This window comes from Hevea brasiliensis, chromosome 6 (genome assembly GCF_030052815.1).
Source record: "Hevea brasiliensis isolate MT/VB/25A 57/8 chromosome 6, ASM3005281v1, whole genome shotgun sequence".
Lineage (NCBI taxonomy): Eukaryota > Viridiplantae > Streptophyta > Magnoliopsida > Malpighiales > Euphorbiaceae > Hevea > Hevea brasiliensis.
Genome location: NC_079498.1, coordinates 3,841,201 through 3,867,623, shown reverse-complemented (window position 1 = coordinate 3,867,623; position 26,423 = coordinate 3,841,201). Strand labels below are relative to the sequence as shown.

The window sequence follows — 26,423 nt, the reverse complement described above, 5'->3', positions numbered from 1 at the left end:
TTTTTTAATACTCTCTGACTAGTATATATAAAAAAGTAATTTTTTTAACAACAATTCTAATAGCAACGCCAAATAAGCCCTCATTTTCTCTTTGGTGAATAACTCCCTCTTCTTGATTCAAACTTAATGTTAATGATTCAGTCATAGCTTCCTTTGCCTTAACAAGAATGGGTTGCGTCTTTCAAAATTTAAGTGGTGCTATTGTGTCATCTGCTTTCATTAAGCTTTGGCCTCATGGTCGACCCTTAAGCTTTGGCCTCAAGGTTTTCTTCTAGTCGACCTTCTATCAGCCATTATTTGTCCTTTTCTAGTAGGATACAGCCTTTCTCTCTCCTGCCTAGTTGTGAGTCATCCCTCCTCTCCTCCTAGTGGTATTTGTAAATAAATAAAGTCTTTGGTTTTGGTTGGTAAACCAATGGTTAAACTGTTAGGATTTTGATGATCTGCCTCTACTGAATTGGTTACATGCAAGGATGGTTTACTCATTTTCTACTATGATCTTTAACTCTATGAGGGAAAATGCTTTTAGAGATGATGATACCTTAGGGGTCTATAACTGGCTTTGGCCTTATGGCCAACCCCAAGGCTTTTGCAACCATTAGAATTCTGTCACATCACCCTCTAGGAGTGGTTGCCTAGCATGTGTTGATGTTTGGAATTACACAATCAGTTTGTTCTGAAGCTTTTTTGTCAATTTTCATGGGTTTCTCGATCTTACCGCTTAATGGGGATAATGATTGGGTGATGACATTGTTGGGACTTCATCGGGCTTTGCCATTTCATATCCTTTGACTAGAAGAGCTTTGCCTCAATGCCTCTCATTATGTTCCTTCCCTCCTTCATGTAGCTCTACAATATGAATATGTGGGTCTACTATTTTTCTTTCAAGTTACCCATTTAGAGTAGGATTTCATTTTTTTTTTTTAGCCTTGGGCTATATTTGTCTTTAATATTTATGTCGTTTGTAAACCAAGTCTTATTTAACAAGTTTAAAACTATGCCCGCCTTGCTTTAGTCCAGTGGCAAGGGTATAATGAACCTGTGGCCACGTCCCCGGTTCGATCCCCCTTCCCCCCTACAAAAGGAAAAACACAGGTTTAAAACTGTATGTGTATAACTCTTTTATTAATGAATCTATCTTTTGATAAAAAAAAAATTCTCTTGTTATTTTATAATTTTATTATTAAAATATATTAAACTTAATTTTAAATTAAATTTTACTACGTAGCGCATAATTTTATCAATAACTTAAATAATAATAATAATAAATAAATATTCAAAATTTTCATCCAAAAAATCTTCACCTTAAACTCAAGAAGACCCGAATAAACTTTTTTTTTTTAAAGGGCAAACTCGTTTATAACATATTAATCATTCATTTAGTTAAAAGTGTTTTGGATCATCTTCATCCTAGCTCACTTTTGATTAACCTTACTTGACATGTAATTATTTCTAACTTAACCTCTATTGATATTTATCATCTTATTTAATTAACTTCACTTTTTAGGCTTCCACCATAGTCAAGCTTTTTCTTTATCGGTCAACATAGTCAACCTTTTTCTTTAAATAATTAACTCATTTGAAAATGGAAGATCCATTTTTGAATTGGTATAGTCTGCCCTAAAGTTCAAATTAGTTTTTGAAAGGCTCGGATATTTTAAGTTCAAGTTGAATTGAATTTGTTATTTAAGGTAAACACAAGGTATTCGGATAAGATACAAAGTGTTCGGATAATATATAATGTACTTGGACAAGATACAAGGTGTTCGAACAATATATAAAGAGTTTAGATGAGACTAGAAACGAAACTATTGAAAAAACTTTGAAGGATTAACTCGGATTAAGCTCGAATAAAAAATGATTATCTTAGAAATCAAACATAGGTTGTTGAACTGTGCTATATTTTTGTTGAGAATGTCGCTAAATAATATATTACGTTTTCGTAATATACGAAAGAAAATAATTGGATTGAAATTGGTAAGATCTCAAGTGTTGTAGAAATATTTTATCCTTTACCCTATAAGTAGGAGTCATGATACCTGCAAAAATACGCGAGTCATTTCTTTCATTCTTTTTCCATATTTGCTTAGTATTATTTGATATTTACTAACTTAAGTATTAGAGTGATATTATTCATGCCATCGACCTCACATTTTCCTTTCGTTTACAGGCTATTGAGAGTTTAATTACCAATCCGAGAATTACAAACAATATCAGAATTTTATTTATTAAAATTATTAACTTTTTAGATTTTAGGAATAATAATGACATTTAAAAAATAAATAAGATTTATTAATAAAATAATATTTAAATTTGATAAATTAAACAAATAGAAATGAATAATTAAAAAGAAAAATTCAATAAACAAATGAGAAACTTCTATTATGTTGAAAAATAGTGGTGCGCACTGCGCATTGTTCCCTCTCCAGCTATTCAAAAGTCGTCCAGGAAAGGAAAGGCGGTTAGTCTGGGCACGTGAAAACCATAAAAAAATTGGGGTTGTTATTGGGACAGTATTCCAATTCAGTTACACTATGGTCACAGGACTTTCATCACTGCCAAAACTTCATACCTTCCATCAACTCACACGTGGTACATGCGTTGACTAATGGTCCCATCCGATCGTCAAAGTTCTCAGCCTTACGTCACAGACGAACACAAACCTGAATTTTGAAAATTAAGAAAAAAAAAAAAGACAAAAGTGCACAGCGGTATCTCATGTGGGACCCGTTTGTAATGACAATGTGACAAAGGTATGGACATGTTGTCACCAGCACATCATTATTCAGCACATTTGAATTTGTCACCTTTTTCTAGCGTCACACGTGGCACTGAGTAAATTATTTGAAAGGATAATTACATAATTAGTCACTAAGTATCGCTATTATCCATTAATTAATTTTTATATTTTAAAAAATATATTGATTATTTTTATTATTTAATTTTTAAAATTAACAATTTATTTTTGAAAATTCTTTTTTTTTTAATTTCAAAAAAAAATCCAAACCTTAGCGCAAAATCAAATAAAATGAAATAGAAATTATATTTTTATTTTTTTTAAATCATGATATTTATATTTGATAAATTATTTGTCAAATCTCATACGTCTGTGTACTTAAGCATATAATGTGCTTCAAAAAAATAGACGTTCCTATAAAATATTTAGAGTTGAAATCATTTAATGTTTAGAAAGTGTAAAAATCATAGTCAGCTTATATTCACAATTTAAAATTAATATATTAATTAACCTATTTATTTATTCATACTTAAAATAAAATTATAATTAATTAAAAATTTTATCATTAATAAAATTTTATAAAATAATTGTAAAAATATAATATATAAAAATACATATATATTTATATTATTAAAACAATAAATAATCCATGAAAACATGAGTAAAATGACTAATTAATTATAATAGAAAGAAAAAAATAAATTACCCATCAATATAATAAATATTCTCCAACCAGTAGGATGGAAAGTATCGGACAGTCAAGCATTTATCTTATTATCATTAACCAATTATTTCATTTTTTATTATTTTTCATGTTTATATTGAGATATTTAAATTCATTAAATTTATATAATTTAAAATATGATTTTTATAAACGTTTAATTTAATGAATTTATATAATTGATAAAATTTATGAAATTGAATTTTCAGACAAAAAGTACCCATGAAATAGAAAACATTTATAGAATTAACCTTTTTTTTAAGAATAAGAGAGAATAATTTGAAACTAGCCCATTTTAAGAAATGAGAGATTTTATAAAATCTCACATCCTAAAATGAATTTAAGTGGATGATAAATTTTGACTTCGCTCTTTTTTTTCTTTTTTTTAACCAAATAATGAATTTTGATTCAATTTATACATTTTTCAAAATTTTTTATTTGAATACATATTAAAAGAAATTTACTATTTTATTATATATAAAGTACTCCCTGCATTTATTTTTATTTATTATATTTAAGTTTTTCTTTTGTCTAAAATTATATGTTATATTTAAAAAAGTAAAGAGTATTAACTATTTTTTTATTAAATATTATACGTGATCACCCAACTTTATGAATATTTTTATAAAAATTATTTTAATTTTTTATAAAATTCAATAAATTTTAATTTTATTTCATAAAAATCACTGAAAAAAAAAATGTTTATGAATCAACTTATTGACTTGTCAACTATTTTATAAATTAACTTATTTTATTAGTTTATAAACAAAAAAAAGATTCAAAAAATGTTTTTAATTATCCCCTCGCCATTAAAGCTCTCCTCTTTTTTTTCATTTTTTCTTCACCTACTAGTTAGGTAATTTTATTTATAGAATAATTGATAAGTCAAGTTAACATAAAAATCTTTAATTTTTGATTACAATAACTTTTATGAAATCAAATTAAAATTCATTGAATTTTATAAAAAAAAAATTTAAATTTAATAACTTTTATGAAATAACTCATAAAATTGAGTGATCACGTGTGATAATTATTTTTTTTTAATTTTATCTTTTATTTTTTATTAAATATAATAAATATTTATACAATAAATAATTATATCAGATAAAAAGTAATTAATTATTTAATTATTTCTTTAATTATTATATAAAACTTAAACATAAGAGATAAAAATGAATAGAGATTGTGTTAATTAATCTTTTTATATCCCTTATACTTAGTTGATATAACTAATGTGGAAAAGATTTTGTCTATCCCATTAAGGATGTAAGATTTTGACAAATAAACCATCTATGACTATAATTAATAGGAGTTGATGATTTGGGAAACTGCATAATTAATAGTAGTAGATTAGGTTGACAAACCTTTTATATGGGGTAATAATAGATGTCAATTTTATTTTTCTTATGGCATGCATGAGACTGTGAGAGCTATAATGTGAAGAAACATGTTAAAATTAATAGAGTTAAATATTTATGTTTCGTTTATTTTGTAAAAATATTTTTTGTATTTTTTTCAAAATTTTAAAGCATATAGAAAAAATAAGTTAATAAAAAATATTTTTCTAATGAAAGATTAAATCATTTAAGGCTCTATTTATTTAATAAAAAATATATTTTTTATATTTTTTAATATTTGAGACACTTAATAAAATGAGTTAATTGATATTTTTCTGTTTAAAAGAAAATTAAGTTATTTTTTTAAAAAACAACTTACTCTATTTAAAAGATAAAGTCAAATTTCATTTTTTAGATTTTAATAATTTTATTAAAATATGAAAATATTTATATATACACTATATAAGTAGATACCATTAATTTAATATTACAATAAAATAACAACAAACATTTTTATAAAAAAAATTTTCATGAAAAATATTTTTTATACAAGTTATTATCCCTTAACAAATGAAATTTTAAAGAAAAAAATTTTTTAAAAAAGACAATATTATTAAAATATGAAAATATCTATATATATACATAATATAAATATATATTATTATTTTAATATTATAATTAAATAAATAACAAATATTTTTATAGACAATTTATATTAAATAAACGGAGTCTTTTGTCTATTATTTTTTTTATTGCATTGTAAATAAAAATTTTAAGTAATTAATATTTATTAAATTTTTTTTGAAAGAAAGAAATACGGAAATTGTTAAGGAAAAAAAATTACATTGTTAAAAGACAATGTAGATTTATTGGAATAATGATAATTTCACTCTTATATTTATTGGGATATTTAATTTAGTTATTTTTTATTTTTATAATTAATTTAAAATTTTCAATTTAAGTAGAATTTATTCCTAAATTTAAAAAAATTAAAAAATTGAGTTGTTTAATTTTTAAACTAAATCAAGAAATTTAGTAAAGAAAATTAAGAAATTAAATTTTAGATTTTGGTCAAAATTAAGAAATTTAGCTAAAAAATCTTAATTTTTAAACTAAATTAAATTAAATTAATTTTTTTTAATTAATTTAAACAAAAATTAAAAATAATTAAATTAAATATCTCAAAAAATTTGGGAGTGAATTTACCGGCTATTACATGCATGGACAATGACATACATACATAAATGCAATGTGAGAATAAGCATCCATCCATCATCATGAATGATGCATAGAATAGAAATGGTTTTGTGAATTCCTGAGTACCTCTTTTGTACTTTTCTGCCTCTCACAACTCCACCTTTTGTTGTTCGCAGCTGCTCCTGCTCTGCTATTTTTGTTTTCAATTAATTAATTAATTTATTTTACCTTTTGCTTCCTCTCTACTCTCGATCTTCACGGTCTCACTGTTTTTCGATCTCTCTATTCATTCAATTTAGGGTTTCCAGCTTCAGCTTTCTCGCCAGCTATTACTCGAATCTCGAGCTCTTCTTTTGTTTTCTTGATTAAGACCTAGATTTCTGCTCGCTCTTTTAGGGTTTACAGATCTACGCAGCTCCTGCTCCTACCTCTGCTGAATCTCTTCGACTCTTTTAAGATGTTTTGGAAGCTTACAGCTCTCTCTGCATCCTCTCCTGTGAGTGAGAATTCATGGCTCTAATTTGTTTTTTCATTTATTGATTTTGAGCTTTGCTGAATATATATGGTGGCCTGTTGTTTTGCTTCTCTTGTTATGTGAAGGATTGTTAATTGCTGTTATTGGATAATTTTGGAGGTAGGGAATATGTCAATTCTAATTTCAAATTGAAGCTTTGTTCTCTAAGTTTTACTTCTGTTTGCTGTTTAATTGTTGTTGATGTTTGCTGGGTTTGGATTAGGACTCATTGACTTGGGCTTTAGTAGTCTTCGTTTCTGGGATTTATTTGGTATTTTATTATGTATTTGTAGTAGCAGAAGGAACCACGGGCAAATATAGGCGTTTTCGCTTGCATTCTAAAACATTGATGTTGGCTGTTCTATTATTATGGCATTTTATTGACATGAATGCTGTTTTAGAATATATTTAGGCGCCGTTTGGTATTGTGATTGGGAGGCCAAAAAGCTACTTTTTAGAAAAGCTTCATTTTAGATGCTGTTGCAAAAACTTTTTTTTGTTTTGTTTTGAAGTTCCCATGACTAATACATGTCAAATTTATCTTTAAACCAATTTTAATAGCTGCTTTTCTCAATAGCAATGCTGAATAGACTCTTACTGTCTGTTTGTTTCTGAAACAGAGGACAAAATATGGATTAGTTTAAGTAGTGGGTTTTACTTTCTGAATTATGCCAATTCCATGGTCAATTCTAATGGCTATAAGTTTTTATACTAACATTGAATTCTTCATGGCCATTGTTGTTTTAGATTTAAACCAACTGGCAAAGTGCATTAGTGTTTTCTTTTGTTTATATGTTTTCTGGTTTATCTATTCTAGCGTGCTGTTGCTTTTGTAGGTGGAGTCTGTACTAGACAAGGAAAATTTCACATTGGAAGAGCTTTTGGACGAGGAAGAAATAATCCAAGAATGCAAAGCTTTAAACAGCCGTCTCATCAATTTGTAACTTTTTTTTCTTCTGTTATTCCATCTTTACTCTTTCATGAATATTGCATTTTCTTTTTCTTGGTTTGTAGAATATTTTGTAAAATTGATTGTGGTGTATGGTCATCATAATTTTTGGTTTGCAGTCTACGAGACAGAGCCCAAGTAGAGCAGTTGTTGCGGTATATTATTGAAGAACCTTCAGAGGATGCTGAAAGCAAACGTGCCTTCAAGTATATCACTTTGACTTGTACAGGAATTCTGTTTGTGTTGCAGTGTCTCTTAGTTTGCTTCTGACAACTCTTTTATATTTAAAGGTTTCCCTTCATCGCTTGTGAGATATTTACATGTGAAATTGATGTTATTCTTAAGACTTTAGTAGAGGAAGAGGAGGTAGGATTCAGTTTCTGTATATTCCTTCCGCTGTGTTTTAATCCTGGAAGTAAATGTGGAAATGTTTTTCCCCTAATCTTTGTTTGTTTCTTGCTACTGTAGCTAATGAACTTACTCTTCTCTTTCTTGGAACCAAACCGACCTCATAGTGCTTTGCTGGCTGGGTATTTCAGCAAGGTATGAAGTTGAGTGCTTTATATCCATTGCATGTGATGCTTTATGAGAAGTTTTTATCTAATATGCCTTTTCTTTTGTTGAACCACTTTTTTGATGCTATTCTCTGTTACATTTTAGGTGGTTGTTTGCCTTATGGTACGCAAGACTGTCCCACTTATGAAATATGTTCAAGTAAGTAACATATTTTTTTTCCCAAAAATCCAGATTCCATACCAATAATAGCTGTTTTATTTCTGTACAGCATAGTTGTCAAATTGAGAATTGAAATTTCATTTTCCGAATCGAAAATTGAATCGAATCAAATCGTAAGATTCGATGAAAATTCTTAAAATTAATTAAAAATTATATATGTTCTAGAAAATAAGTAGAACTGTATCACAATAACATATCTTAATAAATATAGAATTATCATTTAGCTAATTGGAACTATGCTTTATTATAAAACAATATATTCATATTATGTTATATAGTTTTATGTTATAAATTATGAACTCTTGAATTGTAGACAATAATTATCATTGTGCATGCGTCGAAACTCTCATTCAAATTTGATCAAATAATTAAATAGTAAAAAACTATAGTGGATTAAATTAAAAGGTTAGAATATATTAATATAAAATATCATAATTTGACAACTATAATTAGAGAAGTAAATTAACTAAAAGAAAAGGAAAAAGAAAAAGAAAGAAAAGGGAGAGGGAAAAGAATTGCTAGTGGAGAAAAATAGCTAGGGGGAGGTTTTATGTGGACTTTACATAGTAAAAATGAAGTGAAATCTTAAATTTTGACTCTGCAAGATCTAACAACCCTTTAGAAAAAGAATCAACAGAATCTGTTGATTCGTATAGGTTCACTTGATTGACTATTGAATTGTAAGTTTCGGTCACGATTTAGGTATATTTGTGATTCACTCCATAGATTCTAATCGTACGAATCGAATTGAGAAGCATAAGATTCTAAAGCAGAGTTGTAAAGTGCAAATGAGTCATACATACCCTGTGGTCAACATGTAAAAAATAAATAATTAAATATTGTCAAAATATATTAAAAATATAATATTACTGTCTTATAATCTGACTAAACAAAATTTAATACTCTGAAAACTATTAAAAAAAAATATTATTAACACTATCAAATACATCTCTCTTTATATAGGTAGCTAAACAGTTATTCATTAATTGATCACAAATACGGTTATGCAATTTTGTCTTTATAAAGTTCATTACTGAAAATAGTTACTGTAGAGTTTTAAAAGTCAAAAAAATCTTTGAATACACAACGTGATTTTGTCTCAACTTGTTTTAAAGTTTATCAAAAAGAGGTTCAGTAATTAAATTTATGAGGGTCAATATAGACAAATCTCTCTCTCTTTCTCTCTCTCTCTCTCTCTCTCTCTCTCTCTCTCTCTCTCTCTCTCTCTATATATATATATATATATATATATATATATTTTTTTTTTTTTACCCCCCATTTCTTGCATTACATCTGCCACTGGGCATACCTACATTGTGGGATCATGCATGCTGGTGGTCTATGTTTTGTGGAAACTAAGTTTGTTACCAAGGCCAGTTTTATGATTTGTTACATAATTTAACTTTTACAGGCCCATCAGGATGTTTTCCGCCAACTGGTTGATTTAATTGGAATAACATCCATCATGGAGGTAGTTGAGATACTTGAATTTGTATTGTTTTCCGTTCAGTAAGTTCTTGTAATTTGTCCTGTTGTTTTATGATATTGACTGCTTTGTGCAGGTTTTGGTTCGGTTGGTGGGGGCAGATGATCATGTTTATCCCAATTTTATTGATGTGATGCAATGGTTGGCTGATAGCAATTTGCTAGAAATGATTGTGGACAAATTGAGTCCTTCAGTAAGTGATTATCTGCTGTACTGTCAAAAGAATTTGCAATTATATTATTTTTGCACACCTGCACATACAGAGTTGATAATATTTAGTTCATAATTACTTTCCCTGTTGGATGATGAAGTGATTCACCCTATGTTGTTCTATATGGAACTGATAGTTCCTTGGGTTACTTGGTACTATGCATATGTATGTTTTTACTATTGCTGGTGTACCATGTATTGGGTGTGCTTATGGTTTGTGGGAATTGTGGGCAATTTCTTGTAAACATTTCAAAAGATTGGTATATAAATTAGACAACTGAAACTGAATTGGCAGAATTTCTTAAATGAGTCCACCAGCTTAGCTAGTTTTTCAATGCATACGTGTATGGACAGTTATATTCGTGTACGCATAATGGTTCCAATTTTGGTTATACATACAGACACATGTCGGTTGTGTAGGATATCTGATTCTTTTATGCGGCCATCAGCTCTGTTAACCCCACTTTTAGTTCGCATTTTTTTTTTTCATTTTTTGAATCTTATACAATTTTCATGGATTTTGGGTTTTCTAAGAGGTGGAAGCTATGTATCTGAAGATACATTACGCTTATATTGGCAAGGATGCTGCCCTAAATTGACTTTGAGTTGGTTTTCTTGTGCTGGCGAGCAGATGGCTAATGAGCCCACTTTGGGCAATTTCTGAAAGGATAATTTTCAAAGTTTTGTTTTGTCACATTGGCATTATTTATTTGTGCTTATGCAGTCATAAATAGAAATACTCTGGTCTCTCTGTTTGCTTTTTGGCTTGAAAAATAAATGCGTCTGATTGTCTTCCTATGTTTTGTTCCTGCTATGTCTACAACATAAATGAGAGAATTCCAGGGGCACAAGGTAGACAGAAACAGAGTTAAAGCAAAAATATAAAAATTATTAGCAACAGTAAATCCTTAGATTAATATACTTTGTTAGCCTTTGTATGTATTTCAGTCATCTGAAATTTGCTCTCTGTGGATCAGAGCCCTCCTGAAGTTCATGCTAATGCAGCAGAGACATTATGTGCAATAACTCAAAATGCTCCCTCGGCTTTGGCTACTAAACTCTCTAGTCCAAGGTTTGTGTGACTTGGTGCTCCTTTATATTGATTGCAAATTTTGGTGGATCTTTTTCTTTTTCTTTCTCCACATATGCATTTAACACACGTTGGCCATGAAATTTCCCATATGCAGTTTTGTTTCAAGGATATTTGGCCATGCGCTGGAAGATTCACATTCAAAATCTGGCCTTGTTCACTCACTTTCTGTGTGTATATCTTTATTGGATCCAAAAAGATCTGCTACTTCTCCCCCCTTGATGCATTCTTTTCGAAGTCAACATATTTACGAGTCTCCAATCCCCGTAAATCCAGAGACTATTGATGCAATGCTGCCTAAACTTGGTGAGTGCTTTGTGCTTCTATCTGAAAAAATAAATATGGGATAAGATCTTTTGCTGCCTTGCTGTTGATGTCAAAATTGTTTTCCAAATTTGAAGACTAACTTCCTCCTGTTTTTATCCTTCTTTCTCTTAAGATTTATGTATCTCATTGAGATTGAATCTGTAATTTCAGTGCAATGAAAGCGTAGAAGAGGCAATTGACAGGAGTGTTATTTGTATTATTTTCCCTTGTTTGTTGATGATATTTGAAATTGCCTGTCTTCTTTTGCAGGTGACTTACTTATGCTATTAAATGTGTTGTCTGACGATAAAATTTTACCTACAACATATGGAGAACTGAAGCCTCCTCTTGGGAAGCATCGCCTTAAGGTTTGTCATGCTTCTGCCATAAACTTGATACAGAAGATGGTGCAGAACATAATCCTTTTCTGTAGCCCCATTGGAATTAGATTAGTAGAGTTGGGTGCTATTTTTCCTTAACTTGGGATAGTTGCCTTGTAAATCATAGTCTTAATAAGTTTTCTCCACCATTATTAGAATGTGTAATATATTTTTAAGTGTAAAATTGTAGTTTATACTGAACAGAATTTGTTTATTATAGATTGTTGAGTTCATTGCGGTGCTTTTAAGAACGGGGAATGAAGCTACTGAGAGGGAATTGGTCAGCTCAGGAACCATTAAACGGGTCCTTGATCTGTTTTTTGAGTAAGTTTCTAGTCAATGTGAGATTGTGAATTCATGAATGATTAAATTGTTGACATTGGTATCCAGAAAACACTGGTTTCTTCTCAAAGGACATCTTGCTATGTTATTGTTCCCTTGGATAATTATGCAAAATTTCTGGTGTTTTAATTGATACAGGTACCCATACAATAATGCATTGCATCATCATGTGGAGAGCATTATATCGTCATGCTTGGAAACTAAGAGTGATGCTATGGTTGTTCATCTTCTTGGAGAATGTGATTTCATTGGAAAAATTCTCCAAACTGATAAAAACCCCATTATTTCAGGCGATACTAATAAGGTAGATGGATACTAATCTTTCATTTTTTGCACCTAAAACTGATGAGTACATATATTAATATGTGATCTGATGAGTCAGGCATTCTCTCTCATCAGTAAATGTGGCATTTTTAATCTTCAGTATCTTTTTGAGCTATAGATAAATGTATCTATCCTTGTGCAGCCAACTGTGCCTTCTGCAGGAAAACGGGCACCACGAGCAGGAAACCTTGGTCACATTACGCGAATTTCTAATAAACTTGTTCAGTTGGGAAATGCCAATAGCCGTATTCAGACATATCTACAGGTGAGTAGTAAGATAATACTATTTAAATGTCTCATTGGGACTAAAATTGTTTAAGAAGCCTGCAGAGTTTAATTGTCGTAGGGAATTCCTTAGTTCCTGTGATGATGGCTTTAACATCTCTTCCCCCGGACAGAGAGTGTTACCTTTTTTACTCAAGAACAACTTCAGAATATTTTATGATATGCTTTGATGGGAACTAGACTTCCATCTTTTATCTGTTTCAAATTACCTTTTCAATTTTTATGAATATATTTTCAAATATTTATTTTACATGTTTCTAGTACAACATAACATTATTGCTATCTTCTCTTATCAATTATCAATATATCTTCAAATTGTGGTTATGTTTTTGGAAATGTTATTTTTGGTCTAATGCCTCTGCTGAAACAGCTTTCTTTTATTGCCTTTAGGAAAATAGTGAATGGAATGAGTGGCAGGCCAGCATTTTGCAAGAGCGTAATGCAGTTGAAAATGTCTACCGATGGGCATGCGGGTATACTTTTGCTTCACATCTGTGATGTATTGCATGTTAGTGTGAATTACTATTAAAGATATTGAGTTGTTTTTGGTAAAACGTAAGTTGATATTTACAGTCAATTTATGATTTATGACCATTATTTATCTTTTGCATTCCCATGGTGACTACATAAGATCTGCTATTTGCTGCAAACTGATTGAAGATATTATTCCCACTATTTTGCTCTGGCTAAAAATATTTTAAGGCTATGTTCACCTCATGAGCTGACTCCAAATTTTTGGGATTAAGGCTTAGTTGAGTTGAGTATGATCACCTCATGAAAAGAGAGAAATTGGTTTTTCCATGTAATTTTCCCTTACACTAACAAACCTATTAAACATAACCACCTCACCTGTCTCCTTTTCTCTAATTATGTTTAGCGTCTTGCTGGTGATATTTGACTGGGAGTAGGGTAATTGAAATGACAATGAGAGTAATTTATGAGTAGGAGATGTCATAGTGGCTCTTTTAACCTGATTCAAATTTCTCCATTCTATTAATATGGTAATGATTGCTACATTTGTTAATTTCACCAGCAAGTATAACATTGATGTTGGAATTCTCAAGAAAACAAGTGGAGTGGAGTAAACAGAGTGCAAGTGAGTTTTTGGGGGCTTTCAATTGACTGTGGAAAAAGAGAATAGAGATATTGAACTCGGCATGTTTAGCTGTAATTTTATTAATTGTTGGTTAGGGTACAAACTGGTCAAGTTTTGAAAGGGGGGGGGGGGGGGGGGGGAGGAATTTTAAAGTAAGAGACCCTCATGGCCCCACCTTAGATACTCTAAGATCCTTTTTAAAAATTGTCTTGTTAGATGCTGCAAGATAAACAAGGGGGATTTTTTACTTCTGAAGAATTGAGAATTATATGTTTGTATTCAAAGCTCAAGGTGGTGGTGATCTTGGTAGGTGATAGATCTTAGCATGTTTGAAGTATGCAAAACTGAAATGGTACTGCAGTTTGATTGGTCTCTAAAGGATCATTATACCAATTGCTTCAAATTTCTTATATTATCTAGAGTTACAGCACATTTCTGTTTTTTCACATTTCTGTTTTTTGTGTTGATAAGCAAGCATAATTGTGAGGCCTAATGAAGGTTTCATCTACAGGGTGTGCGCATGTGAGAGAGACATGTTTCTTCTAATATTTCTCGTGTTTGAATGTTCTGGTTTTGTTAAAGTATTAATGAAGGTTTTCGTTTTGTTTCTTCTTATTGTGTGCAGCCGCCCAACAGCATTGCAAGATAGGACCAGGGACAGTGATGATGATGACCTTCATGACAGAGATTATGATGTAGCAGCACTAGCGAATAACTTAAGCCAGGCTTTTAGATACAAAATGTATGGGAATAAGGATAATGAAGAGGTATGTTCAGACTTCACTTTATTCATAATTTAATACTTTTCTTCACATTTTATCTTTCTATTATTTTCTCTTATTGATGGGTTTGTGGTGCTCTCTCTATCTCGTCCAAGAAAAAAAAAAGGAATAACTTTTTTACTTGTTATTATACTGGTTGCAGGACCATGGAGGCCTTGATCGAGATGATGAGGTAACAGTTGGATTCTCTCCCCCACCCCTTTTCTCTCTCTCTCTCTCTTGTTTTTTCTGTCTCTCAGAGTGGGTGTGAATGATGTGTTTTTCCGTGTGGAAATTAGGATTGGTAAGATGTGAAGAAGTATGAATAGATCATAATGGAAGTTTTTAGATATCTGTTGATAATTTGATGTCAAATTAGATGCTAACTGTTTTGTTTGATATCAATTTGCAGGATGTCTACTTTGATGATGAGTCTGCTGAAGTTGTTATATCATCCCTGAGGCTTGGTGATGACCAAGGGAGGTGAGTCTTTTAGCCATTGAATAATGCGACTCCTGTTAAATGTGCTATAAATTGTCTTCCATTTCATTTCTTTCAATGTACTGGGGAAAAAACTGTATTCATACTTGCTAAGTTTTGATTTGTAACTTTATCGATTCATGTACTAGATTATTTAGGGTGGAGAACTACATCTCAAGTTAGGCTGTACAAAGCGAAAATCTAATGCATCTATGATCTATTGAGATATCATGATGTGTTTTTGACTTGAACCTGTAATGACCAATAAGGTCTGGCAGGTTTCTGGAATGCGCATAGAATTTACCTACTTATTTTATTCTTTGGATATGGGTATGGGTTTTGGCATGGTGGTTTTTTTGTTCCCCATGATAAAAATAGTGCATCATTTGGGAAATTCTCCTGAACATCAGATGGGACCACAATTTTAGCTTGGCAAATTCTCGAGCCATCTGTTCATGAATTGATAACATATTTTCTTTATGAATGCAGCAGTCTATTCACAAATTCCAACTGGTTTGCATTCCAAGATGATAGAGTTGGTAATGCCCCTGTGAGTACATCACCCATGGAAATAATGGACGAGATAAACTTGAATGGAGCTGCTAATGGCGGTAACAGCAGTAGTGATGATGAGGTGGTAGTTGGAGAAGATGATGAGTTAACTGAGAGCAAAGACACTGTTAATTCTACATCCACTTCCAATCCAAACTTTGCCAATGGATTTTCTGGGAGTGTTCCCATTCCACAAAGTGAGAAGACGACTACTCCCCAGGATATTGGATTCTTCAGATTTGATACTCCAGGCAATGATGACTTGTTTAGAGGCAGGCCTTTCCCTGCATGGGTAGGATGGGGAGAAACATCAGATTTGCAAGTAGGTGGATCAAGTTTGAATCCATTTGAAGATCATGATATCTCTCATGTCAATCTTTCTAACCAAGCTGAGGTAGCAACTCATGATGTTAATTCCCCTTCAAGTGGAGAATCTATACTGCCAAATGGCTCATCACCTTCCAAGGACTCTAGTGATGGGTCAGTGGGCAGTGATACAAGCCATAAATCTGCGACTTTGCCCTCATTGTTTGAAGAGGATGTTGAATTCGTTGGTGTGGAATTAGAAGGAACGGAGAAGGCAATGGAACAGGCTCTCAAGGAGGGTATAGTTGGTGAAGCAGGGCCTTTAAAGAGGAACATAATCCCAAAGGTTACGGAGAAGGAGAATTCTGATGATGGAGGAGCTGGCATTAAAGAGTTCAACGACGCAAATTATTGGAGGGTTGATCAAGAGGTTGCTGTTCTGGAGTGATTGTGGGAACATCCAGTCAAGGTTGGCCCAACCTGAAAATTTGGGTCCTACAGCCACAGACCCCATTTTTCGTTGGCAAGGGCTCATGCAGCAGACTTATGTACAGTGTATTTTTGGTTTCCAAATGGGGATTGGATGGTAGGTTGTGTTATGATGTTACTGTTATTAGTTGTTATTGTTACTTCTTATTGTTGTTTATTATTCAAGGTTTTTGTTTTATTCCTGTTAATGACTAGCGAGGTTTCCCTCACCCAATCATATTTACATTTTATTCTGGCTGCCATCATTGCTGTTGTTTTTTGGTTTCTTGATGACTTATCTGCTTTCTGCTGCGTCATTCTTTTCAGCCCAAATTTGCCGGCTTAATTCTTTTATTTCTCCTTAATTTCGACAGGGACAGAATTAACTGGACATTATTTCTATTTGTTTTGGTTGTTTCATCTCCAATCGACACAGCTTGAATACCAGGGAGTCGAGAAAACGAATCGATTCGATTATAAATAACGGCAAACAAGCGGGCACTCGTTTGATTGGAATGGATACTATTTCAATATTATGAATGAACCAATGATTTCCGGCAACGTAAACAGTACCGAATCTTCTAGACTTTTTTTTTGGGTTGGAATAGACTTCTTTTTTAATAGAATCTTCTAGACATGCCTGCAGAAAGCTCCCAGGATAATTAGTAGTTGCGTGAATGAGCGATCGTCAAAATCGGAGAATCCAAACTCGCAAATAGAAAGAAGCCATTTCCCCAACACTTTTCTTCTCCTCCTCCCTCCTCTGATCAATTCTTCTGCAATCCAATTGCAAAATAATCGATAATCGAATATGATTGAGGTGATTTTAAACGACAGGTTGGGAAGAAGGATAGAGTCAAATGCAACGAAGATGATACCATTGGCGATCTTAAAAAGCTCGTCGCTACTCAGACTGGTACCCGACCCGACAAGATTCGTATCCAGAAGTGGTACACCATCTACAAGGACCACATTACCGTCAAGGATTACGAGATTCACGATGGCACGGGTCTCGAGCTCTACTATAACTAGTTTCTCGTCCATTCTCTCTGGTCCGTTTCTCCCTTTTCAAATTAGTCTACTACGTTACGTGTGTTTGTGTCGTGTGTGATGTGATTTTATGGACTAGTGTTAGTGTACTTGACTGATAATGCAAACTCTGCGTGAATTGGATGTTGAATTGAATTTAACAGATTCCTGTCCTATAATTTGGATATTAATTAGTTGTGCTTGAATTTGAGTGCAATAAATCTCTTATAGGCTTTAAGGGTATATGAAGATTTGAGATGAGTATCATATTAAAATTGCATGAATTTAAAATCCACCTTAACTTCAAATGCATACTTACTGTTTTTAGCGAACTCTATTTCCTTCAATTTGTTTGCTAATTCTTTTCTTAAAAAAATTTGCTTATTTGAAAGCAAAAGCAAAAGCAATGATTATTAGTTGATTATAGTAAATTACTGTCTGGGGTTCAGAGATTAAGTAATGATAATTAGTTGCATAAAATTCTAAAGCAAAGCCTGTGGAAGGTCTTCACATCATTTGTATCAAGCTGTACCTTACCAGAATTTGGCAGAGAAACACATTCTCATTGCTCACGCTTAGTGCTACTTATTGTTAGGTTTTTGCCAAAAAAAATTATTATTTAGCAATGGCATTGTTGTTTAGTAATTACATAAGCAAAGTTCCTTGGTTAATAAGCGTTTTTATAAAATCAAATTGCAAGCCTAGAATGCTTATATCTGCTTTGAGGGGAAAAAGTTCAGACAGCAAGCCTGGAATTGTAAGACAATGAAAATAGAATATTTCGCTTGATGCATTTTATCATTCAAAATGTAGACTATTATTTTAATGAAATGTTGTCATTTTGTTTCTACCTTGTTACAACTTATTACAGTTCATTTACACTTTGTTTGTCTCGAAGGAATAAATATTATTGTCCTATTTTCGTTTATTTGGATAGTATTACAAACTTAATTGAACACATGGAGATGGATGAATGGGATGAGGCAAAAGTCCATGAAAAATGAAGATTGGGCTTAATTAATTAGCTAGTTAGCCTTTCACCTTTGTATACTCCTTTGAATTCCTTTCTCTTTCCAATGGGTGATCCTTGACATTTCTCCTTAAGGAACAACTTGATATCTAGTTAACACTTGAACCTTGAAATCCTCTCTCGAAATCTTGAATTTGAATACAATAGCAACACACTGATACTTGAACTTGAAATTAAACTGAAATTGAAATGAAATCTGACCTGCTTTAATACTATATTACAAACTTGAATTGAACTTATAGATATAAATGAATAGGCTAAGATAAGAGTTCATGAAAAGGGAGATAGGCTTACTTAATCTTGAACAACCAGTACTAAAAGTTATAACCAATTAATTAGTTAGGCCTAAAAACTTTTTCACTAATTTAAAATGAAAAGGAGGAATGAAAAAGGGAAAAAAGGTACGAAGGCTAACATTATGAATATACCTTTAACATCATATAAATGCCACATGATGAGGGTATAACAGTAAAAATAAATCTTATAAATTTATTTATTTTATTTTTTATTCAGTTTCTCACACAAATAACTAAATAATAGAATGAAAATTTTACTTGTTTTCTTTCTTTTTTTTTTTTTTTTCTTTTCCTTTCCTTTATTTAATTGCTTTGGGAACCAAAGGCTTAGAAGAAGCAACGAAAATGAAGTTTAATCGTAGCAACATATAAAATGACTTCTAGGAAGTTTGGGGCATTGGAAAGCAACTGAAGGATAAATTAAGTCAAATTTAAGTCATTGGTTTGAATAAAATAGTAGGAATAAAGAAAATAAACGTGAAGAAAGTTTGAAAGTTTTTAACGTAATCATTTGAAGGAAATTTAATTCAAAGATGAAATGGGCAGAGCACATCAAAATCAGACTTGATTTTTTTTTTCTCACTAATTATAGTTTAATTTCAATTTATTTTACTTGATTTATACATTTGCATGAGGTATTAAATGGTGATTTTGAACATGGATAAAAGAAGAAATTTCAACAAACGTGAATTTTTTAGGAACCACATACAATAGACTGACAATTGAGACTTTGTTAGGGTTTTGTCCTGTTTGGACATTGATATTTTATGGAAATTTCTGTTTGAGATTTGAAATGACTTGAGTGAAGGTTTTCTTCATCAATAAAATTGCAAATTCAAAAAAGATTTCCGGCTTTTGATGGTTTGATTAGCGGAGAGAATAAGAAAGTAGTTCTGGTTAGCAATAGCATCCCTCACACTCACCAAGTGTTGGAGAGTATATTGCATATTAGCTTGAGCTTTCATTTTCATATTCTTTTGTTGGGTGAAGTTAACTTTAGAAAAAGGGGTGAACCTCGGTTAATTATTACGTAGGCCGGCTGTTCTTTTCTTGTTCATGATTCTAGTCTCCGTGCAAATCAATTTTTTGCACTTCAGCTTTTTTCAAAAGACATTAGCTTATTCATTAGTTTGGTCAGTTTTGTTTGCCTAGAGATGTTCAATATCTCAACAAGCAAGGTTGTTGGCTTTTAATGGTTAGTCAAATTATGTGTTCTGTTTTTGGCTTTCTTCGTTCTTCAGTTATAACCTGTATGGAAATCAAAGTTTTGGTTCCAAATTTCATTAGATTTGTTATGTTTTCCTTCTGGAAATCTCTTTGGAGTTCAAAGGTAAAATTTGATGGAGAAATGTGGCCGCAATTGCCGGTCTGGGACTGTTGTCTCAAAGCTAATCACATAGGACTATTGTGGAAGTAGCATTTACTTCAGTCTTTGCATTGCTGTCAGCAGAACAATGATATTTGGCATTTTGATTATGATGTATTTGACTAATTCCAACATTGATCTATTTCCACTTGTAGATGGAACTTCATGATGTTTTGGATAATTAGATCATTTGCATGTAGAATACGGAATTAATTATGAGTTGAGGAATCCCATCATGGGTTTTTCTAGTGTTTGCTGTTTAAACATCCCTTTTAAGCAATGGTGGCTTTATGTAAAATATTCTCCACTAAAAAGTGTAGCATTATGATTATATTGCTGCTTTAGATTGTGCTCTTGAATTTTGATGCTATTCTTGTTTGCTTGCTTATCTTTCAAGGAAGAATGGCAATTTTGGTAGCATCCTTTAGCTCATATTTTCTTTTCTTTAATTGATGGACTTTGCAATTATATAATCTCCCGCTTTCATATATTTATCTCTGTTTGGAAATTAAATCTGCATACTTAAAAAAAATGACTCAGATATATGCAAAAAGATGTGTTGCTGTGCTTTAGATGATTCGTGCCAAAAATATCAACTGTGTTAGGCAAATGTTTTGGATGCTTTCAATATGCATTAGTCCCTGAATCATTCTGCCATATTGAACTTTACATAATCTGAATTCCACTATAATTGCACCCAAGTCTTGATTCTTGAAGCAGGGTTATAATCTTATATTAATTTTTGTGATCTAAGCATAAGCAGACCATTCATGTCATGATGAAATGAACTTTTAAATTATATTATAAATGATGTCGATGGTACCTTAGCCTTGAAGCAATGTGTGGGATGGCAAGACTGGTTTTCGCATAATCTATACAGTAAGTCTTGGGATGATATGCTTGCATGTATTTATGTAGTATGTATGCGTATGTAAGAGACAGAAGGTCCTTTAGAGATCAAGTTGAGTATTTGATTAAGTGGTGTGTTTGATGACGAAAGTGTTAGAAAAGCAGAAGGATAAATGAAGAAATGGGTACAAATCCTTGCGTTTAGTATGATATGACAAGACAAATTACCAAACAATTAATGGTAGTGCAATAATTCATGATGAGCTTATGGACAATCCCATATAATATGCTCTCTTTTTAGTATTGCTTGTCCTTTCTTAACCGGCCATTAAATTTCTGACGGGGATCTTAATCAGATTGCACATGCACAGTTTTCACTTGTCACTTGTCCATCAAGCATTTGCCATGCTTCCTCATTATTTTCTCCTTCCACCGTTGTCATCATTATGGTCTTGTCCATTGAGGTCTTCCTTTAGCCAGGAAAACATTCTTTCTTGAAAAGGGACTCTTTGTTTAATTTTTTCAGTATTTTCTAATTTAATTTTTGAAATATAATAAAATTACTTTTTATTTTTTTATTTTTTATGAAAAATATATATTTCTGTTATAAAATAGTCTTTCTTATTCGATTGTTTAGTTATTTATAATCATAGCAGTTATTTTTCATAATCATAATAATTTGTGTTGCATTAAAAAAGCATCATAAATGAAGATATAACTTGTAATTAAAAAGTAAGTTAATAATGATGAATTTGAGACTTTGATATATATATATATATGTCCCACTAACTTTCATATCAATATGAAAAAAAACTTAAGACTGAGATCCTATCTTATGAGGCTATGGTGTCTCCTCAAAAGACTACTTGAAACTTAATTATATCTTGCATATTGACAATGACAATGATCATTAGAATTTGATTCGGATTACTACAAAATTATTGTGAAATTGGATTTTGGATGTAACAATTTCAAACCTTTTGATTGTACCTTGAATCAAATTAATGTTAACCAATGATCAACATACATAATAGACAAGGAGAGAGTCAGAAAATTAAATCAGTAAGTCAAAAAAATTTTATTTAACACAAATCAAATGAAAGAAAAATATTATAGATAAAAATATATTATTTACTGAAAAAACAATATATAAAAATAAATATAAATTTTAATTATATAATTAAGTAAAAAATTATTTTATAAAATAGTAAATTATTACTATAATATTAAACTTATAATTTTCCTTGACCAGTTTTTTTTTAAATCATTATAAAAATATACTTTTAATACTTATAGTTGTAATAAATAATATCAATGTTAATTTCATGAATAAGAAAATTAATAAGTACACTAGATTTTTCATATATTACATGTCAATTATCAAAATAATAAATACAATAATTATTAATCTATTACATATATAATAAAATACTTAAATAATAAAAGTTTACGTTTTACTATTTCTTTTTAGATATATGTAATAAATATTTAAGGTGTGTTGAATAAATTTAATTTATTAAATATAATAATATTTTAAATATTTTAGTAAAATAAAAAATTATTTTATAATTAGTAGATTGTCATATGAATATATATATATATATATATATATATATATATATATATATATATATATATATATATATATATATTTAGTTGAATAGAATTGATTCCATTGAAATAGGTGTAGGTGTAGCTCTGCCCTTGATGATAGGAATGACAATTGTTTTTGAACTCGATCCATTTACTTCCATACTTAGAGCCTATTTAGTTTAACTGTTTAATATAATTGATAGCTGTTACTGTTAGCAGATAGCTGTTACTGTTAACTGATAACTGATGATAATTGTTTTATATTAAGTATTTAATAAAATTATATTTAGCTATTGCTGTTGATATGTGAAATAACTAATAAAGGTATATATTATATAATTTATTTTATTATTTAAATAAATATAAAATTATAAATTTATTATATTATATTATTTATTTTATTATTAAATTAAATATATAATTAATAAATTAATATATTATATTATTTAAATAAATATATAATTATTAATCTTTTATATTATATTATTTATTTTATTATTTAAATAAGAAAATGATTATTTTTTAAGATAATTAAATAATTTTAAAAATATAAATAAAATAATAAAATAATTATTATTGTTAATAGAAAAATTTATAATTAATTTTAAGTTTTTAGATATAAATAAATATTTTATATTTTATGTTATTAATAAAAAATATTTTAATAAAATTGAAATAAAATTAATTAAAATGTTAAAATTACAAATAAAAAATAAAAATATTAATAATATTAATTTTTAAGTTAAATAAAAAAATAATATAGTAAAAATAAAAAATAAAATTAAATCAGCTATCAACTGATGATAAACAGTTCAAAAAATAGAGCTGATAAAAACTGCAACCGATAAATATTATATCAGTTATCCATCAGCTATCAGTTTTATTTTTTTAAACATGTTAAATAATAAAATTTATCTATTTAAATATCTATCAACTATAAGCTGTACCTAATAAATAAACCAAATATCCTCTTAATCAATTTTCTCTAATCAGGCTTTCACTTTGATGTTGTGCAGGGCAAGGAGAGATTCATCCTAAATCTCGATGACCCTTCATTTGCACTAATATATTAATTTTGATTAAAAAATAATTTTTATATTTTATATATTTAAATATTATAATTATAACAAAAAAATTAGGGATATAATTAAAATTATGTTTCGAAATTATATTTATAAATTATAATTTTTTGATAAATAAAATTATATTATATAATAATAAATTAAAATACAAGAATAAAAAGAAAAGTCTCTGTGGAGAAATTAGCCTGACCCATTATCTAACAGAAATGTCTCTGCCCAATCTGCTTTGTTGTCATTCCTAACTATGATAAGAACGGTATTTCTTCTTAAAAAAAAAAAAACTTATTTTACTTAAAATTTATGTCTTATTGAGCTAAATATAAATCTATTAATTTTAAATGAATAATATTAAAATCATTTCTAAAATTATAAAATCTTAAATTTAAATCAGTGATTTTTATTTTTTTAATCTTGTTTCTAAAATTACATGATAGTTTGATTTCAACGTGATGAAATCAATTTAATTTTGAAAAAAAAAATAATGAAATCGATTTTGAAAATAAAACTCCCTACAAGGCTTTATTTGTTTAAAAATACATTTTTAAGAAATTTTTTTCTACATTTTTTTAATGTATAAAAAAATAATCAATAAAAAATATTTTACTAATTAAAATGAAAATTAAGTTATTTTAAACCTTTTCTTCTCCAGGTGATTAATGGCAATTATAAATAAAAAATAATAATTTTTTATTGTCTAAACATTTTTATAATATAAATTATTTCCTCATAAAATATTTTTTACATATAAATTATTTTTCATTAAATAAACAGAAATTTAAATTTAAATTATTTTAATTTGAATAAAGCGATATTTAAGCCTGTATTTAATTTATATATATTTTTGTTAAAATTTCAATCATTAAGCCTCAACTCTACTCTAATTTGTTTTTATTATAAACCTATTGACCAATTTGATATTTTTTAAATATTGAATATAATAAATAATTAATTTCCAAATAGGCCAAATGAAAAAAAAAAAAAAAACATTATAAGCCTTTTCATTTTAACCAAATCTTTTAATTTTATTAATTTAATTTTAAATTTTCAAATTAATTTTAATTTTAGGAATTGACTTAATTGTATTATTTAATGGATAAAAGTAATTCAAATGTTTACTGACATTATTAATATTAGTTAATTGTTTTATTTTATATCAGTATTAGTAATTTTTTTTTAATTAATAAAAATATTATTTTGATTAACTTTTTATATTCTGAAAGTTATAATTGCATTTATTTTTGTTATATTATTTGTTCATATTTATATTTAAATACTTAATTTCTTCTTTAAATTTGAAATAAAATAATGAGAAAGACGTGTATTAAAAGTATGAAAAGAGAGAAAAAAAATTAAAATTAAGATAATAATATTAGATACATTATTCATGAATTGAATAATTTTTAATTAAATTTATTATTAAAATTAAAAACAATGAAAAATGTTAATGATTAAAATAATAAAATTAAAAATTTTAGCTAAAATTAATAATTAATATAAAAGTTTTATTATTTTTTATCATTTCACCTTTTAAATATTGTATAATTTTGTCAATAATTTAAAATATTAATTAATGAAGTGAATATTAAATTTACTCATTAATTAGATAACACTTAGGGCAACGTGTGGTAGAATATTGTATAAGTTTTAATCTTTAAATAGGATAATTATTAATTTAGGCTCTTAAAAATTAATATTTACGATTTATTTGGTATTGCTATTAGAATTGTTATTGAAAAAATTATTTTTTTAGATATATTAGTTAGAAAGTATTAAAAAGTAATTTAAAATTAAATTTAATAAATTTTAATCATAAAAATATTAAGATAATAAAATTAATTTTTTATAAATTAATTTTTTAATAATATTTAAATTAATACTTTAATCAAAAAATTAATTTTAGACTTTCAAATATAATACTAAATAGACAATTAATATTTTAAGAAGAAATAAATATTAATAAAATAAAAAATTATCTTATTTTCTTTGCAATTACGGAGTTTCAATTTTGAGAAAAAGAAATAAATATTTATTTTATAAAATACCAAATATCAACTCTACTACCGTAAAATAATCCAGTGTAGAAAAATTCGAGATTATATTTTAAATTTATCGTGAGAAGTTAAATATCTTAGGTACATATCGTGATTTATTTAACCGGAGTTACAAGATAATCAACTGTTAAGATTAAACCAACATCATTGCCTGACAGAGTGAAGAAGGCCATAGCCGTACACGTACTATAATCTCGATCTTTCAAATCTTAAACGCAACCGCCCGGTGAACCTAACAAATTTTTTATTGATTTTATCTAAACGTAAAAGAAAACTCATAATGGGGTCCACCGCACGAACGGGTCTTGAGGCCACGTCATCAAATCTCTGTCGTTTTGATCCTTCAATGCCTTTTTTTCTCGCCAACTCAGAGACGACTTTAACTTTCATTTAATATATATATATATATATATATATATATATATATATATATATATATATAGATTATTAATAATTATTATTATTAAAATTATATTTTATTATAATAGTACAAAATAAAAATAAAATAATTATAAAAATATGCTTTTTTATTGAAATTTCCTAATATGTTGTAGGATTAGCCTAAAAATTAGAAATTTTGTAGAGGAATTATTAATTAGAATATACATAAAAAAATATAATATTAGTTATCTTTTTATATTATAAATAATATTATATTTTCTTAAGGTGACTTAATTTGATTTAATTTAGTGATTAAAAATATATCATATGAAATTATCTAATTTAATTTATTTTTTTATTTTAAATATATAATTTTCACTTTTAAGTCAGAGTAGTATTCAAATAAAATTCTGATGAACATAATATATAAAACTTAAATGTAATTAATAACATTAAAATATTATTGTAAT

The 26,423-nt window shown here is 28.7% G+C and overlaps 1 protein-coding gene and 1 pseudogene across 2 annotated transcripts; both read left to right on the top strand.

Moving 5' to 3' along the window:
• Positions 1-6,116: 6,116 nt before the first annotated feature.
• LOC110648062 (uncharacterized) lies at positions 6,117-16,539 on the top strand. 2 transcript variants are annotated; one of them, XM_021802164.2, is made up of 19 exons: positions 6,117-6,488; positions 7,343-7,446; positions 7,575-7,661; positions 7,746-7,821; positions 7,924-7,998; positions 8,116-8,169; positions 9,602-9,661; positions 9,753-9,869; positions 10,864-10,958; positions 11,074-11,282; positions 11,553-11,650; positions 11,883-11,986; positions 12,143-12,308; positions 12,471-12,593; positions 13,004-13,086; positions 14,335-14,476; positions 14,634-14,663; positions 14,883-14,953; positions 15,443-16,539. In XM_021802164.2, the coding sequence occupies exons 1-19, from the start codon at positions 6,450-6,452 to the stop codon at positions 16,254-16,256; spliced, it is 2,547 nt and encodes an 848-aa protein (XP_021657856.1). In that variant the 5' UTR covers positions 6,117-6,449; the 3' UTR covers positions 16,257-16,539. The 2 variants fall into 2 exon arrangements, with proteins under 2 accessions (XP_021657856.1, XP_021657855.1); XM_021802163.2 differs by having other exon boundaries at positions 15,440-16,539.
• A 133-nt stretch (positions 16,540-16,672) lies between these two features.
• On the top strand, positions 16,673-17,484 carry LOC110648063 (ubiquitin-like protein 5; annotated as a pseudogene).
• The last annotated feature ends 8,939 nt before the right edge of the window (positions 17,485-26,423 follow it).